This window comes from Cavia porcellus, unplaced genomic scaffold (genome assembly GCF_034190915.1).
Source record: "Cavia porcellus strain 051 isolate PalLab524CR breed Dunkin Hartley unplaced genomic scaffold, mCavPor4.1 scaffold_29, whole genome shotgun sequence".
In the NCBI taxonomy this organism is placed as follows: domain Eukaryota; kingdom Metazoa; phylum Chordata; class Mammalia; order Rodentia; family Caviidae; genus Cavia; species Cavia porcellus.
Window position 1 is genome coordinate 25,790,155 of NW_026947512.1, and position 19,842 is coordinate 25,809,996.

The 19,842-nt window shown below is 32.6% G+C and overlaps 1 protein-coding gene across 5 annotated transcripts in view; it reads right to left on the reverse strand.

Annotated features, from left to right (window-relative positions):
- Nek7 (NIMA related kinase 7) overlaps nucleotides 1-19,842 on the reverse strand; it is a 154,358-nt gene that overhangs the window by 28,262 nt on the left and 106,254 nt on the right. For all 5 annotated transcript variants that reach the window (XR_010044358.1, XR_010044356.1, XR_010044357.1 and 2 more), the window contains 2 exons: nucleotides 7,534-7,628; nucleotides 3,569-3,682 (listed from right to left, as the gene is read on the reverse strand). Coding sequence is in view for 2 of the 5 variants with exons in the window: in XM_063239661.1 (XP_063095731.1) it covers nucleotides 3,569-3,682; nucleotides 7,534-7,628 (209 nt within the window). In the remaining 3 variants the exon portion in view is untranslated. The remainder of the gene's footprint in view (nucleotides 1-3,568; nucleotides 3,683-7,533; nucleotides 7,629-19,842) is intronic.

The window sequence follows — 19,842 nt, forward strand, 5'->3', positions numbered from 1 at the left end:
CTCACAATTTTGATGACCATTCTATTCCAATGTCTCTCAAAGTAACTGAAAACTGAAACTGAAGGAAAATCTTTTGTATTTCCCACTAAATGGCCACTGAGCATTTTGGAGATGAAGGTGCTTATGTAAAAGAATGAAAAAAAACACTGAGGGACTAGTATCAATGAAAACAAATCATATTTTCTAGTCTATCTTTTGAGAAGTTCTTTGATTTACAAAGACAGTTCTTTACAGAAATTTCTCTTATTTGCTGTCATTGGTTGGGTTGTAATTCTGTTTTTAAATTTCTCAATCAATCAATCAATCAATCAATCACCAAACTTTAAAAAGCTGTCAGATCACAGAGATCCGGATAAAAAGCAGTTACTGCTTCGGGGAACAAAAGTTTGACAGTATCATGAGGGAAACGTATGAAAACAAGCAGCTACCATTTTTGACCAAGTAGAAGAGGGGAAAGAAGTGAGCAGGAAAAACTATGCAAGAAATGGCAACAAATAATTACAATAAATTTGCCTGAAACAGAACAGGGTAATAAGTAGTTCAGAAAGGGGAAACAACATCTCTGAAAACATGAAAATACAGAAAATTTCTTGCAGAGGTTGTGAAAGAAGCATAGTGCCTCACAAGACCTGAGAGAGCAGCTTAGGTCAGGCCATGAGCAGCCATTTGAATCATATCTTCTTACATACAGAAAATGCTCAATAAGTATTTGTTTTACTACCACCATCATCACTTGTAAACTAGGAGTTATCTAAGAGAAGGCATCTTTTTTCAACACAAGATTTTTGTTAAGTACTTTCCCCACTACATGGATGAGACCATTATTGACAAAAACACTAAGGAACACTAAATAAAATTATCATAAGCAAGACTATCTCAGAAACCACAAAATAACTCCTAATATCATTCATGTGTAGCTAAAATTTCAATCTAGAACCCTAGTTATGTGTGTAATACCATAATTCAAAAGGAAACATTTGATGGATACACTTTTCTAAAAAAATACTACTTTTCAGCTTTGATTCTTAGAATGCTTAATGATACCTATGTTTTATACTGTAACAGGAAATTTAAAAACTGCAGCCTTTTAAACTGAGTTCTTCTATATGCAATGATTATATCTAGAAATAAATCTTGCAGAGTTCCTTAAAATTCCTAACAATTGAGGCTGGTTGGCAAGTGTAGCTGGCAGTCTCACAGAATGTTCCCTTCAAGTCTTTTTTGGAAAGTAGCCTTAAAAATGTAGCAGCAGCTAGATAAATTTGGAAGTTCTCAGATATACATCTGATAAACTAATTTGCTTAAATTTTATTTTTTGGGCCTATTTTACTTATAAAATTACACTTAATAAGTAGGGTTTTAAAAGTTCACTATTGAAAAACTTTGTGTTTGATTTTTTATCAGTCCCTATATTTTGCTACACTAACAAAGAGTAATTTGGATTTTTAAAATATCTGTAATGGCTACTTGACAATGAAATATTTAAGGTTATTATTATGGCAGCACCAAAACGATTAGGCTTTATTTGACTGTAAATTCTGAATAATAATTTTACAAACAAATTGATTCCTACTTAAAGAGAGAAAATATTTATTAGCACATCTGCATTTCAAAACTCTTGAGACATTCCTACATAACTCATCAGATTAATGTAAGATTTTTATATAGGCTGCATAATTTTCATATTCATTTCTTTAGTAAGAATTATTTTCCATACTTAGATATTACAGCTTACTATTTCATTAGGACATGACAGATTTTACCAATATGAGGAATTGTCCTGTTTTTTGGCAAGTACATCACACAACATGTTTTGCTTTATAGCTCGTCTCAAAACTGGTAACTATACACAGTGAAGTAAAAAGTGGAATCTTATTTTCCTCTCCCAACTCGAAGACCTATCTGGGCCCGACTTTGATATTTGCCCCTTGGCTGAGAATCCACATATCCAACTTCACACTTAGCTGCAGTGAAGTAGCCCTGCAGGCAGGCCGACTTCAACGAACCACTAGTGGTATCATCATTAAAATCCTGCTGAAGGTCACCATGGTAACCGCCTGCTGAGGCTTCACTGCTGCACTCGGCATCTCCTAATCAGCTACCATGTGAAATGCAAATTTAGACAGTCTGAAAATTAGTCAAGAAGAATAGAGGATGAGGATGCAGATATGTGAAATATTCATGTGCTTCATGGAAAAAAGAAGACAGCATGAATGACACAACAAAGAAAGGCCCCTGACATTCTTGCTATCATTTTGCATTATTGTTCACACCCTACTGTATTTCTAGGCCTACAGTTCTGAAGTTGGTTTTGCGAAATGCCATATTTATATTCTATACCCAAAATAGTAATTAAAAATGGCTAACATAAGAGCATTAACATCAAATAAAGATAATACTTCTAAATTATCACAGCCTTTTAAGAGCTTATTCTAATTATATGATATAAATGCTGTGAAGCAAAAAACTAGGTATCGATGATCATTAGCATCAAAATTATTAGAAGAAAATGTACTTATTTCATTCTAGGAACACAAATGTTTTACAGGTAGTAAAACATTCTTTAGAGAGATTATTTAAATTATATGGATTCAAGTTTCCTTATATAATACTAAGATTGGTTGTTCATTCCATAATAGAAAGACTGACATGATTATCTAATAAGTGAACATTCTAATTGTTTTATACTTTTCTTTTGCTCCTTTCCATTTTCCTGGGGCAAAAAATCAGTTGCTCATGAGGTGAGATGCAAGACAGTGCTCTCTCTGGGTAGGTCCCCAATGACCAGTCAAAGAAAAAGCCTATGTGAACACATATTTTGTGACCTTAGAAACTGCTACTCTACATGCTTCCTCTTTTAATACTGGAAAAATCATAATGTATTACGCCAAAAAGGAGATACATTGTTCAGTGAATGTTGGATGGAGCCAAAACAATTCATTTTAATGAATTATGAAGGCAGGAAAGGATTCAGATCTTGAGGTAATGTCTCTAAAAATTTTGAACCCTATCCAGTACACTTTTCTACAATGATAACCTAAAAACACTTCCCCAAAAGAATATGACTGTGTAGCAGTGAGATGGGAATAGGACAGCTATTGTCAAAGGAGAAAAAGTAAAGCTTGAAAAACACAATTCAGAGATATACAGCTAAGAGATATGTATTTCAATTTTTGGAAAACATGGATGGGGGAAACTGTACCAAAACAGAAATTTGTTTGTAGATCTGAGACAGTGAGAATAAGGAGTTAACCCATTAAGAGGCCACCAGATATGTTAACTATAGCCTGGGTTTTCTTTTGCTTTAATTTTCTTCTCTGTGTTCATCCAATAGAAAGTCAGCTACTATTCTTATCATACCTAGGAAGTGGTCAATCTTATACCACACACAGTGTTGTATTTACTATACATCACGAACTGCAGTCAACTCTTTAAATAGCAAATCTCAGGATAACAAAAAAACAGGATAAAAAAGGTGAATTCTCCTCCTACGCTACTCATTTGTATTTTTGGATAAAGTAAAATTCCTTATTAAAACAGGCAAAGACATGGACTGAAAATTACTTACTTCCTCTGAATAGTGATCTGAAGGAAGAGGTGGATAGTCACACTGTTCTATCTTCTTACACAGTGAGTATAAATTCATTTTGTCACCATAGAAAGGACTCTGTAATGCAGCCATCTGTAAAACGTTTCAATGAAACTGATAAAGTTACATAGTAGTGAGTTTATCAAATATATTACACTAGGTAGAAAATAATTTTAAAGACTTTAAATATACGAGCATTTTAATTTTTATGAATATTCCTTTCTAAAGTACAAAAATTTAACCTATCTTTGTTTTCTATAACATTTAAAATTCCTGAAAATAATTTTTCTGCATATACGTACAATACAAATAGTACTACTAAACAACATAGGGTAACTTAAAACTTTTTAAAAATAATACCATTAAAATAATGAGTGTATCCATGGCAAAATGGACATTATACAATATAGCTCAAGCATGTAATTGTCAAAATATGACAAAATAAAAACTATTAAAACTTATCTGCATTATAATATAATGGTATTTAAGGGAACAGAATACACACTATTTTATCTTGCATAAGATAGCCCATGGGAAAAGTTATTTTGAAGAAAAAAAGTCTTAATTTGAGTATTGTAACTGATCTCTAAACAGTTTACATAAATTAGAACCTATGTTCATTTGATAATGTCTCAAAAACACTAACAGTGTTCAAAAACTCTACATATCAAACTCTACAATTCAAGGCATCCAAAGGAGATTTTTATGCAGAAAAACATAACTCAGAGGATGAGCAACTTTAAAAAAAAAATACTATTGAATTTAAATTTATTTTAAGACAAGGTTCTAACTTGACATTTAAAGTACAAGCAAGTACTAAGGTAAGCAGGGTTACAAACTAAAATTCAATTTAAAATGTTCTCATCCTGTTCAAAACCTTCTAAATCTTTGAACCGCAGCAGCAAGAATACAACATGGAGTGCCAGGCTGCCCCAAAGCCAGTCACCCTTTTCTACATGTGCTAATAAGTTTGATTTTGGAAGGACAATGTGTACATCCCCAGACAGGCAGAGCGTGTGTGAAACACGCTGGTCCATGCTGTGCTACTCAGCGAGCGTCAGTGGGGACAGGACAAGCTGGAAATGGCTCTCATCTGTCTTCTGGGCTCCAGACAGGGCTTTAACTCCTTCAGAGCCTTCACCAGCAGGAGATCACGTTGGAAATCAGGCCTGGAAAGCAGCTCAACAGATTTTTATCTTGCCTGTATTTTATATAAAACCTCAACCTGTACAGAACTACCTTAGGAACTGTGTTCCACATAATGAGAAAAAGAAAAAACACCTCCAATGCCCAAGCAAACAAAAAAATTCGCCTAAGAGGAGATTTCTGATAAAGGAACTAGTATTTTTTTGTTCAAAATGCAAAGACATTTTATCATAAAATAGTATGAAAAACAGTGCCTAAAATACACTTACATGTAAACTATAGTCTTCCCATGTTTGTAAAATCTTAAGTAATGTGTGTATGTATACATTATCATCATATGCTACTTCATCATACTACTTTTCTCTGAATACTGCAGAATGTTAAAAAAAATCTGAATGTCCCCTAAGGAGTTAAACAGGAATAGTATATTTTCATGCATCTCCTGCTTTGACAGATGAAAAATGTCAACTGTCCTGTTTTTATTTTCAAGCTTTTGCACTATTCATCTGGTTCATTAGTGCATCTCGATGCTGCCCCTGACAGCTGCTCGCCCTCTCCTCCCAGCAGCTGAATTTTTCAGGCTAATTTGATCCTCCACACTGAGACGATTGCTAGAATGATTGACTTGCTCTCTGACCTCCAGGGTCTGACTTTCCTGATTAGTATTCTGGGGGTGTCGAAGGGACGAAAGCCCACTGTCTGTCTTCGGGGCTGGTGGCAGCTCTCTTTTTTTTTTGAACTGTAAGCCACCAACCTACAACCCTGTAAGGATGCAATTGCTGTGCTGAACAATAAAGGAAATGTGTAAAACCTACTTTTCCATGTAAAGGTCCATGTAGCAAAAGCACAGCATCTTGATTTTAATTAGTAAAGTCTACTTTGTTGCATATCAATTAAAACTGTACTGCTAGTTTTTTTTAGGTTCCAGGAATATTTGAAAGTCTAATTTTGAGTTTAAAATGCATTTTCAAAAAAGGCTTCTATTCTTCTGCTGCTAGTAGTAATTTCTTACTGGACAAGTATAAAACGAATTGTGATGTTATTGCTGATTTTTAAAAGCTAAATTGCTGGGTATTTCTATTAATATTACATTCAAATATGACTGAAGGGAGATAAACATGAAGATTAATTAAATCTTTAGAACAATTCTTGTCTTGCATGGAGGAAATGAGAAAATGCATTGAGACTAAAAATAATGCTACCTTGATGAGTATTTTTACTCAAAATGATCAACAATATATTAAGTCATGAGTGTAGGAGTGTCTGAAAAAATTTTATTTTGGTGATCACTTTTAAGCACACATAAAATGGGATACTGCTTCTCAAAGGCAAATTTAGAATATGAAAAATTATTTGAATCTAATCCTAAAACAAACTTTCCTCCCAAAACAGCACCTCAGCTGAACAGTTTTCACTGTTAAATTTAATCTTATTATTGGAAACTAATTTGCTATTAGTTTATACGTATACTCTTTGGTAGTCAAAGGGAAAGTGTTGCTTTGATAATATTAGATTATGACCTGAAAGAGCCTGAGATTACCTAAACAGTATTAAAAATTTTCAATATGCAAAGTAACTTTTTAAAAATTAATAATTTAATATTATCAAGCCAATCATTTGTAACATTATATCAAAATATTAGCAGAATATAGTGAGCATTAATCATTTATAATCTTGAATCTACATAGAAATTTTGTTACAGCATTATTTTTCATAAAAATTGAGATGAATTTATGTAAGAACATTTAAAAATCTTTTATTCATTACTCACTTTAGTAAGAACAATACAATAATTTCAAGTCTCTTAAATCAGAATCTATAATCAGCAAAACAATAAAAAATCATAACAACCAGTTAAAGAAAAAAAAAAAAGCACTTCCTAATAGTCTACTTCCAAGTAATGGTAGCCAATTAAAATAGATAACCTGATCATACCTTTTAAGTTAGGAGGACAGAGACACAAAATAGTAAGAAATACATTGGTTTCTATCCATCCACTATAGGTTTCCTTACAGAGACATGAAGATGAGTCTATTGTTTCTTCAGTTTATTTAAACCTACTTAGATGTAGATTATTTTTTTTAGTTAACAACTTTAGCTTAAAGTATATATTCTTTTCTACCTTTGATTAAAAGATAAAATTACAGAAGTCACTTTTTGAGATATTCTTTAATATTACTTGCTTTGTAACATGGATAAAAACTTGTTAGTATTATGTTTTCTAAGGATCCAAATTATTGTACTGAAAAATTTCTAGAAGATCATCTTAAGTGATTCCATTATCTCCTAAGAACAGGAAAAAGCGAATAGTTCCCTGAGCTTTACCAATAAAAATTATTAATGGAAATTAAACTAAGCAGTAACTTAAAGTCATTATCTATTTGTATATTATCTTTAAAGATGAAGTACACCTATGTAAAATGTGAAATAAAACACTAATAAAGATTTACTATACTTTCATATTTTAATTCCATTTCATTATCCTTCTTATTCTGTAGTGTACTGGGAAGCTTTTTCACAGATGCTCAAATGTATATTTTTATAAATACACAGAAGAGCATTATATTAACATAAAAATTAGCATTTTAAAATTCTCAGGAACAGAACACAATTTAAAAATAGGGGAAGTAAATGTGTAAGAATTATTAAATTCTATATGAAAATTAACAACTCAATGAGTTAATCTTCATAATTTAAATCTTATTCTTAAATATTAATGAGAAAAAGTCTACACTATAAGAATGGAGAAAATTATGTAAAAACATATCAAAATAGGGATTTTTATCAACATTACCTACCTCATACAGTAGACAGCCAAGAGACCAGATGTCAGATTTGAAGTTGTATCCATTTTCATGTATTCTCTCTGGAGACATGTAATAAGGTGTACCCACTAAAAAATAAGCCAAATACAACAAGAAATATAAAATGAAGATACAGTTGCGGCAAGAAATTACATATAAAATTTTAGATTAAAGTATCACCAAAAATCATTAGGTTCAGGAAGTTGTTTTTCAGAGCACTTAAAACTTTTAATTTTTCCCTTTCTCTTTGATCTTTACAGAGCATATTATCATCTATATTATAAGAAAAAGGGTGTGGTGGTTTAAACTTTAATTTATTCCTTTTGAACAGTCCAGGGAGAATTTAGGAAACATAACGAAAGGAAAAATAGAAGGATTTCTAATAAGATATCACTTTTTTACCTAAATGACTCATATTGGCTCAATCTTTTTTAAAAATATGGGTTGCATCACCCAAATAATTGAGTTTCATAATAATAACTTACAATATTTATAATACTTCACAATGTTTTGTGGCAATTTTATGGCAATTCAGAAATATATGTGAATATTTCATAATTATTAGCTTTTACAGAAACATCTCTTAGAACATGAGCCTGGCTACTGACATGACAAATGATGGAATTGTTAACACTGATGCCTCAGTTACTCCTAGTTAGAAAGAAATAGGGAGGCTTTTTTGCATCAAAGATTATATAGGTTATATAATGTGAAAGGGCACTGACATCTCTATGAAAGAGTCAGTCCTTGCTGTAGTAAGATGCTTTTAAGTACAATAATTTTTCTCTTGTCATTTTAAGAAATACATTAGTTGCTAGAAATGTGATAAAAGCATATGCATTACATTTTGGTGGGTGAAAATATTTAAGTGATTTTTAAAGTGAATATCTTTAATTATACATATAGTTAGCTATTACTGCACAATTGTTAATTAGCATAAAGCTTTTCATCAAGCAGAAAATCAAGATTTGAGAACAATATTTGGGAATCTTAGGGCAAAAGCTACTAAAAATAAGCTGTCTCTCCTGCAGAAGAGGACATTCTCTTTATTAATTTCAAGAATCTCCTCAGGTATTTATTATAAATCTTAATGAGACTAAATCCATAATTGGTACAGGAATTGTTAAACAGACAATATAAGGAGTCACACCAATAATTAGAAGTACTACCCTTAAAGGCAAAAGTTAGCTTTCTAAAAGAATAGTTACAAGCTACAGAATAGTTGTGGAGTGAAACTGTACTGTGCTAAAAAGTGAAAACAGCATCAACCACATACCCAAGAAATCCTACCTCTAATGGAATCCATTTTTACTAATAGTCATAGTCAAATGGAAGGGAAGTATTTATGAAAATGAATAAAAATGAAAAAAGTATGCAAACAAGATATTTACATACTCAGATATGAATGGAAACAAAGTTTAAGAAATTATTTAACTTAGCATTTACCTTAAATACAAATAAAATGGCCAATTTCTGTGCTGTTAGAAAAGGAAAGAAACTTGGAGCTAGACTGAATAAACACAAGGTACTGAGATGTGAGAGTTCTAGCCACTTTCACTTGTAGTTTGCACATGCATTACCAATTATCTGCACACTCCATTTAGAGAAGAGTGGCAGGTACAGGTAAAGTAATGAACAGGCTCTGCACAGGCTCCTGGTTTTGGACATAAAGCAAGTGACTAGCAGTGAGGAATGTGTGGAGAGAGGCTTCACGGAATCCACAGGGGGCAGCTGAAAACAGTGAGGCTCAAAGGTTCAGAGTTTACCAAAAGCAAAGGTAATTTTAACCAGTAGCTCTGGGAAACCTGCTGATACACTAGGGGTTTGATATGAGTGTGAAAGATTGATGATAGAGAAAAAGAAGAACAAATGCTAGCATTTTACAGAGATTAGCCTGAGCATAACACCTTCACTGCAATACAAACTGAACTCACTGGTGACGACCCACAAGTGAAGAGAGAAGAAAAATGATAGGAATTCTATTACACTTATAGAAAATTTTGATGTATAAAAAAGCCTCTTCTAGTAAGCTGCTGGAGGTCATTATAAAATGTTATATATCCCGTTAACATTGTTATTTTAGGTGTAGACACTGATTCTCCCACATTATGAATAATGAACATCTTAATACCTCATACATGGAGTTTTTTATTTCCATATGGAAACTACAAATATCCTGAACGTATATTAAAATGTAAAGCCAAGTATGCTACTCACTTCACTGATACATGTATGAGAGTATAATGAGAAGATAAGTTTGTGTCTGTACAACAATTAAAAAAATAAATTCATAATTAACTGCTGAACATAGGCTTAGGAGGGAGGCTCTAATCTCCCTCTAATGAGCTTCCTAACATGCCCCTCCAACTCTGAACAGGCTTTTTCCTTTAGCGACATTGAGCAAAGACATGCAGCCCTATTATGGCCTAACTGACTGATCCTCTCGAAGGCCTAAAAGTTTATGTGCTCAGGAAAATTTGCAACACATTTAAAGGTAGTGATATGTTTTCAATGTTTCAAACATAATGAAGATATAATTATTTCCTAAAACCTTTTTTTTTAAACTCCATGACAGCTATGTGTGATTATTATTGCCCCCAAAATATTGTGACTTTTTTAAACAGCTCTACGAGAGTAGTATAGTGATATGACTGGACATTAAAACACTCATGCAAATCATTGTGTATTAGGAGACTGAAGGCTGCATAATTCCATTTTCAAGAATTTATGGTTGTGGGTAAAATGAGAATACATTTTACAATAGCAATACTGCTATTTAACCTGCTGACATGAGTAAAAACGAGTAAGAAATGGACAGTACCATTAAAAAAAAGGCATTACAATAGAAGAACCTGCCAACTGAAAATGCTACCTGACCTTTCATTTTTATATTAATTACATTAAAATATATCAAGGCAGTCATTCAAATTTAAAAAACACTTTCATTACACTAATTGACATAGCCATCTGAGAAGTTTTGAGTATAAATAACAAATATACTCTCACAAATTCACTTTGAATAAAATGAAGACTAGTTTTTAAAAGTTCTCTAATATGTTCAACAGAACCAATCAAATTTGCTAACATGTTGCTATTATGGAGGATATAACTAAATTAACTTTTATTTCATCAGAACAGGTTATGTACAGAATTTTTTTCCAACAGTGTAGCTAAAAATTTAGCCTTGTAATCTCTGCAAAGACTTGAAAATGACAGAAATAAAGAGTATGTATGTATATTTATAGTTTTGTTTATTATATATGTATATATATATCATATATATAAAGTTTTGTTTATTTTTATATTTTTAACAAGGGAGAAAACCTAAACCTGGTCAAAAACAAGGAATTATTTTATATCTTGCCTTTGTCACTAGCTAGAACAGTTTAACTTCTCTTCCTATATTAACTTTTTTAAAAAAAGATAAAATGCTATGCAAAATGAGATGATTTCTAAGACTTTTGCTCTAAAATTGTACAGCACTCATAATAACCCTATAAAAATCCATATGGAAATTTAAATAGAAAAATAATATGCTTCTTTCTAAACTATTATTTAGACCAGTTGAATGAAATAAATAGTGCTTTTTTTCTCTTAGAATGAGAACAAACTAGAAAATAAAGCTTTAAATATTTCTTGTTGGAAAAATTAAAAGAAGAAAAGTTATCACATCTCAGTTTGATTTAAACACGTCTTAATGAATTTCCATTAAGAAAAATTAGCTGGCTACTAAATGGAAAGAGGACAAATTTTATTTCATTCTAAGGAGTATTTTCTGAGGCCAACATTTCTTCTGCAAAAGACATTTTAAAAAGTGGCTGTCTTTTAAGCATCACTGACAGTAATCTTAAGAGCTTTTAAAAAAGCTCTGAAAAATGCCTCCCCGCATTTATTGTTACTCTGTTCCTAGCATTGAATTAAATGCATTGCACGCATTATCTTGCTGAATTTTAACATGTTTTTCAGGCCTACCATTAGGCATATACTGTTCTAGGTGCTGGAGGACATAAAAGTAAACAGGAGAAATCTTTGATCTCAAGGATACAATCTAGCATAATAGGAACTATTTATTGTGTTTTAGAAAAGGAGACACAAGAGGTCAGGGAAACTACGAGCTAGAAAAACCTGTGAAAATGTGTGGACCAACAATTCAAACCCAGTTAGTTCTATTTAAGCAGATAGTTCTTTCATTAAAACTGACCACTGTGAAATGTGACTGTAAAAAAAAAAACTACATCTTTCCAAATTAACAAGCAAGGAAACTGTCTAAATTATGGTATGCCATCTATGAAAAGTCAGAAATATAAGTCCAGGCTCAACAGGACACACGTGAAAAGTATGCTAGTGTACAGCTACTCTGTTATAAATAAATACTCATTATGGTAGCTTAGAGGTTAAATGTGCACAATTTAAAATTAGGTAATAGTTTCTTCCCAGAGCAAATACTTAAGTCAAGAGAGAACTGAAAGTTAAAAATAAATCAGTGAAAGCAGCCTCTAGTACTGACTGAACATATGCTGCCTTTACTGCTCCATACCACCTTGGACAGTGAAAGGAAACACACCAAAGACCCTCAGAAAGGTGCTAAGGAAAGGTGTGGGGAAAACAGTATGTGACCACTGGTAGCACCTGGCACCAAAAATGAAACTGTTTTAATGTCTGGTCTCTAAATGCTAATTTTCCTAGTTAAAATCAAAAGATGCACTGTACTTGGAAATAGTGTGGGGAACACGAATTTTATACTCATGAAACACCAGTGTGAAGATTCTGATGTCTAGCTTAAACATCCGCTATGCATTTACTTTGCTAGAAATAACACAAAATCAGAGAACCATTTGCCTCACTGTGAAAAGTAAAGTTCAAGCAATTATGACAACAACATAATTACTCCCAAGGGACTTCCAAGTATTTGTTTAGCAATAAGAATCAATATTAGAGCATTTTAGCTATTTTTCAGAGTTGGTTCTATTTCCAGAATGTACAACTAATGCAAAAACTAAACTCACACATGCACACACAAAAGAAAAAAAAAAAATCTTTCTTCTCCTGGGCGCAACTACAAAAGCAGGAAAAGGTGATTCATCAAAACATTACCAATCAAGCCAGGGATATAGCTCAGTGGCATAATGTCTGCCTGGCAAGTGTGAGATTAGGAGTTTGATTCCCAGTACCAAAACAAACATAACATTATTAACCTGTTTTTCTTCTATCATTACAGCAAGTGATCATATGAGAAATAATTCAATATATTAATAAGTAAAATTTTTCTTAAATAGCAGATAACTACCAATGTCTTATAGACACTTTTGTAGTACACAGTTTTTATAAATTCATTTTCACTAAAATGACTTCTCTTCCTATATTCAAGTGCAAGGTGGGGTAAGCTACTGGGAAGGTGACTGCTAGTAAAGTGAGAAGCCCTTTGTGGATTAAATACACTTCCCAAAATGACCCCGTGACCTCTGCTCCCGTGTTATACTTGTTAAGGTACATGGGGAAAAAAAAAAAAAAGACTTTGCAGATGTAAAGTTACAGACCCTAAAATTTGGAGATTATTGATCAGTGAGGAGCACATCTCTTACAGCAAGGGCAAAAGAGATTCCAAGTGTGAGAAGGACCTGTTTCCCATTGCTGGTTCTGAAAATGGAGGAAGGGAGCCAGGAGGCAAGGTATGAGGGAAGTTTACAGAAGCTGGGAATGACCCATTCAATGGCCAGTAAGGAGACATGTATCTTAGTCTTGGACTGCTGCAAAACTGAATCCTGCCAACACCCCAAATAGACAGGAAACATGCTCTGCTAAAGCTTCGAGAAGTCTTGCAGACACCTTGAGTCTAGCTCAGGAGAGCCATATTGGACTTTAATCTAGAGAAGTGCAAAATAGTAAATTTCTGGTTTTTTGATTTTTTTTTTTTTTTTTTTTTTTTTTTGTGCCGAGCATCAAACTCATGACCTTGTGCTTGTGAGGCAGGCGCTTATATCGCTGAGCTAAATCCTGGGCTCTAATTTCTCTAGTTTTAAACTACTAAATTTGTGGTAATGTTAGTGCAGCAACAGAAAATGAATACTAACACGTTTAGGATCCTGGTATTGCATGAGGAGTAGAATACTCAATATGGAGCTGAGGGAGGGTACAGAAAAACTATGTATTGTAGTTCAAAAAAATTTTGTCCTCCAAGCAGTCATGAGATTAAGATCTGTTTAAGATTTTTCTGTTTTCTTTGGGGAGAACCCAATATACTCAACCACAGGAAGAATGATATGTTAAATAATGTAATTAAGGGATAAAAAATATGATCTTTTCTAATTTAAATGCACTGTGATTTGGTCAGTAACTGATACAACTCTACATCAGGTAATCAAACCTAGTTGAGATGTAGAATTGAAACAGTTAAGCTACACGGCATTTAGTCTAGCATTAGTGACTAAAATTTGATAAATAAGAATGTTGATTATAAACTGACCAAAATAAGGTCCTTACCATAAAGACCAATTATAAGATATGCTGATCCAGAGAAAAGAAACTAGAGCTCAATATTCTAGTGAACCTTATGAATCACTAATTTCTCAGGATGTTTCAAGTGAGAAAAGATAAAAACTCCTAAGGTTGTATACGGTCCCATTTTAATGGTACCTATTTCCTTTCGCATTAAGAAAATTACCTACTTTGATCACAGTAGGTATAAATATAACAGAAAAAAGATAAACAGTATTTTAAAAACAAGAAATGAGGAATTTTCCTTTATCTCAGGACTACAGACAATGCTCACATCCACTGCTTCTAGTTCTCTTCCTGGACACTGGGGTGAACTACTTTTCCCAATCCCTTTGACATAAGCATTGCAATCAGACTTGTTTTGGACAATGAAACATGATAGAGGTAATTTTCATTATTTAAACCAATGGGGGGTTAGTTAAAAGTCAGTAACTAATTTTCCATTCCCTCTTCCCCTCAAGAAATATGAAAAAAAGCTGATGTGAAAGTAACAAAATATTGAAGCTGTTTAAAACACCAAGTCACCACATGGAGGTACCGCAGCCAAAAAGATCAAGGTGGGCCACAGCTGACTTCAAGTGAGAAAAGAGACATGTGTCCGTGCTAACTGCAACTGAAACTTTGTTTGGATTATGATTTTTGGTAACTTTTGATGGGTATTGTTTCTTTCTGCAACACAATCTAACTTTTTACTTGTTTATTTAATCAAATTCACCCTTCCTAAGTAGCTGTCTCTAGGTCCCTTTCATTTAATCAACATTTATTGAGTACTTATTACATGTAATGTCCTATTATAAGCATCTGGGAAGTATCAGGGAACCAAAACCCACAAAAATTTACAACAAGGTTAAATTACTGAGCTCAGTTTTCTAATCCATACCATACCATCTATGCTACTTATGACACAACAATGATATTAGAGGAGAAAATACGTCTTGAAACTTTGGAAATGATAAAATGCTATATTTGGAAACTTTGGAAATGATAAAATGATATATTCATATATATATTCATTGCTATTAATGTTTAGTAGCAATTTAGAATTTCTCTGGGTTGTTATTATAGGAGATATGGGTAGTTTGATACGATTTGACTGGAAATCATATTGGATTATAGAAAAACTTTTGTTATTTTGCTATGTATTTAAATAGTCAAGGTGAAAATAGTTGATCTCTTACCAAGTTGCCTTTGGGTTGGAATATTTATATTTGTTGAAAGGAGATTTCAAAGTATGTTAAGAAATAAAAATTTACCAAAAGTACTACCTCTTGTGGTATGAAAAAAGTTACAACTTTATTGCTGCATTTCAATTTCACAGGTTTCGATGAACTTTTAGATTTTAGTTTACAGGAGCCACTTTCACTACAAAGCTCATTTATACTCATTTGTGCATTCTATGGCTATCTTGTGAGGATCTCAGGGAGCTGAGTGACTTGCAAACCACGAAGAACTACCATGCATGTTACTCCCACCTGCAGAAGCACAGGGAACTCTGTAAATCACTAATTTATGTCTGACCAACTGAAAGGACCAGGGAGCACGTAGGATGAATATCCAAAAGTGGAGAGAAAAATGGGAATCAGCTACTAAGTGAAACAGCATGAAAACAACATAGACCAAGATCAATGTTTTCTAAATTGGAGGTCATAACAATCCATTAATGAGTTGTAAAGTCAAGTTAGTGAGTTTGCAGCTAGCATTGTTTATGAAATAAATTAAAACTGATAGAATCAGACTAGATTGCATTTGTAATAGAAAATACTGTTACATGAAACTTGCATCAGTTACATATGCATGCTAATGCTTCCAATCAGTTATATACAGATGCTAATATTCACCAGGCATCACAATATTGTTGGGGATTACTCTTACAAAACTTGAAAGCCATTAATCTACACTTTTCACAAAGCTGGTTTCAAAACAGAGCTTTGTCCTCATTAATTTTTATGATCAAAAAACAAATTTTCTAACATTTGTTACATCTCTGTAACATCTGTAAGGTTGACAAACAATATGAAAAAAAGCAACATTCACAGAGATGTGTATATCCTGTAATTAACCTTTTTAACCACAGCTCCATCCAAGTCAATGAAAACCTGAATGTAAATCCATATATGAAACAAAAGGAGAGGGGCAAGACAAAAAAACACAAGTGTCTGTATCATAGATTGCAGCAGTAAACCTATCTGCTGTGTGTGCTGGTAAGCTCCAATGTAGTATATTCTGCTCAATTTTGGGTTGTACACACTAAGACACTCTAATAGGGAAAGAAGAAAACTTTGGGGAAACAGAAGAACCTGTCAGCAGTACACAATCCCAGCCACACCTACCTAACCTGATGCTGAAAAAGGAACACCATGAATATTGTCTTCCAATTCAGTTCATGTGGTTCTTTTAATCACAACCTTGCAAAAAAGCCTGCCTAAAAAACTGCACTAGGAATCCAATGGTGCTCTCCCTAAACTCGCTCTTGTTCCCTTTTTCATCTGCTCCAGCAGACCTTCCATAGACAAATGCTATCCTGCATCTGCCCATTGTAGGAAATGTCCTTCAGTCAGCCTAAAAGGTTATTTCTTGAGTTCATTTATAACTAACTACCTCTTTTGCATTCCTTGAATCTTAACTCTGACACCACCTCCACAGAGATTACTGCCTCTTTCTAAAATAGTTTTCCTACTAACCTTTCTCTTGCATGCCACTAAAAAAAAAATAAATCAGCTTACTTCTTTACTTGCTTTATTATCATCTATTTTCTCCTACCAAAAGATGAGCTCTCTAAAAACAATTGTCTTGCTGAGGCTACCTTTCCTAGAATAGCATCTGCATAACATAGTGACTGAAAGTATTATTTGAATCAATTTTGACAAAATTAAACAATTACTCCTCCCGCTTTTTCTGTATCTTCACCATCATCTTAACAGAAGCAAATTAAATATATAGTGTATCAAAGTGTTCAGAAAACACTTTATATTCTTAATATTTTATTAGAAATTAATTGGGGATAAGGGTTAAACATAGGGTAGTTATTATCCATACTTTTATTTTTATAAATCCAGAAACTAAGTTTTAGAAGATTAATAAATGGTCTGATCAAGGTCCTGGGAGTAATGAACACACAAGTTCTAAGTGCTCTCTGCTCTATTTCTCATGTTCAAAATAAAGCAAAAGGAAAAGTGTACGATGCAAGAAGTGAAGTCAATAATAAGGCTGGAGAGTTAAGAGAACACCAAACTGTACAACACCCTTAAAATTATAAAGGATTGTACCTATGTCTTGGGCAACAGAGAATCATCAAAGATTGGGAAAAAGTAACAATCTGATGTTTTGGAGGAAGATAACTCTAGGGCAATAATAAATAATATTAAACAAAAACATTAGAAGGAAAAAGGGTTATTTCCTAGTCTATTATTATAAAGTAATTATAGATTAAGAATGGCAAGTAGAGAAGGTATAAGACAATGTATGTGGTGGCAGTAGACAGGATATTAAAAAAAAAAAGTGAAGGTCCTGTGGATTTTTCAGTTTTGAGAATCTGAACATTGAATATCAGCAACACGAAATTCAGTATTTGCAATCTTTGATCTTTGTATTCAAAGAATTACTATTCTATGTTGCCATACTTTATAGGATTGGTTCTAAAAACTGATTGGAAATGTGACCATCTATAAAACGTTCTCTGCTGTTGAAGACAGGGTAGAACTATAGATGTTATTAAATGTTAATTTGCTATTCTAAAATCAACTGATTCAAATGAAATACAAAATACAGAATTAAAAAATGGAAAGACTTGCCAATATCTTAATTTTAAAATAAGTTAAAATAGTATTTTTGAATTTTGGAAAGTATATTTTGTAAACAAAGATGTGTAACTATAAAAAATGTTTCTAAAACACTGTATCTTTGCATTTTTAAATTCCTCAAAATAGATGCATTTGTCTCCATAATTAAGTTTAAAGTAAAACTCACAATTTTTAAAGAACTATATTCACATTTAGTTTCATTAAAATTTAGACATCGTTTTACAGATATGTCCTACAGATTTTATCCTCCATAAAAACCAGAAAATGAACCAACATACAATATAAATGGTTCTCACGTTTTCTGTGAGCAAAATAAATTTGTATAGGTGGCGATTTTTTCAATTACTTTGCCGTACCAGCTCTTAGAAGCAAACTTAAATCTGCTCTTAAAAGTATGACAACATAGGAGAATAATAATTCCCTAAAAGTGAAAAGTACAATAAAAATAGTCTGTTAGGATTTCTATCAATATGCAGATAAGTTTTTTTGACCCTTAGACAGGATTTTTATTTTATTGTATCCAAAGAACTGCAGTAAGCTAGAGTTCAAATTTCATTTTGGACTTTGCTTAAACTTCAATTTCAAACTACCAAAACCTACCCACTGTACAGAACATAAGCAGGAATAAATAAAATTTTAAAAACTAGTAAAAGTAATTATTTTGTTGATGATTCATCCACCAAAACAACAGTGTCACTTCTACTTCCTCGGTGGCTCTACTTTAGGTATGTCTTAGAATACACAGCAAGTACAATATCAACACGTATTACACACATAACTGCATTCTTCTCAGTGAGCTGATTTTGATAAAACTTGGTATTAAGTCATTTCAAACTGACTCAACTTAATTCCTAGGTCACATAATTTGGACGAGCCTATCACCTAAACTTGAAGATGTTTGTTTTTTAAACTCGCTTAGAATTTTCCTGACAAGCAGTATCAGGCATAGTAAAAAAGTTCATTTTCAGAACTGTTAAGAACTAGATTTCCCACTAATATACTGTTATCCTTAGGATTGGATGACTTCAGCATGTTTAGAGTGACAGTCCGAAAAACAGCATTTAAAGAATACATTTGTACATCAGGTATGTGCAAGTGTGTGCATATATTGTAACTGTAACTGTGTTATTTCTAAGTAAGTAAAAATGATAGAATCCTGTTACCACATTCTGATCAGGAGACTAACAAAGTAAAAATATTATCCTTACTTACTAGTAATAAATGGATCTGGGTTGGAATAGGTCAAGGTTTTTTTCATAGAAATTCTCCACTATTTTATACTGGAAGCAATGTAATATCACAATACAATTTTACTGAAGCGCTACTCAATTTATTTGTTGTTTGTAGAATTTGTATCAAATTGTTCAATTCAGACAAACTGGTAAAACTCCATAAAAAATGTAAAGTGGAAGGGAAAATAAAATAGTAGTTAACATCGGTGTGAAATTTTATTTTCTCAAACAAATTGACAAATTGAAATTCTGTGAAAAGAGTTAAGTATTTTTTTTTTTTTTACCTTTACACAATATTTGACATTACTTTTACTTTACACAGTATTTGACATTCAAATATTCCACGAAACTTTACATTCAGGGTCATTATGTGATCATATACTAGATGCCTGTCTATGTGCCAAGCACTGTTTTAGATACAGAACAACTAACTGACAGGTTCATAGCCACACAGAACCTTAGTAAGAAAGCCAGAAAAACTTTAAAAAAAAAAATCTATTCAAGTAATTTAGGATGTTTATTTCTCTCCTCTCTATCTCTGCTCTCTCTTCCCCTTTCCTCCCTCCCTCTCTCTCACATTCTCTCTCTCTTTTAATATAACGTGCATTTGTTCTCAGCAGGCCATTTAAAAGTTCTTAGGACAAAGTTTTTAAAAATGCAATGATTTTCAACGAATTTATGATACCAAAAATAGGCACAAAAAAACCAAATTATTTTTACCTAATTCTTACATTATTCTGGTTATCACCTTATGTGTGTTGGATTTATAAGAATAG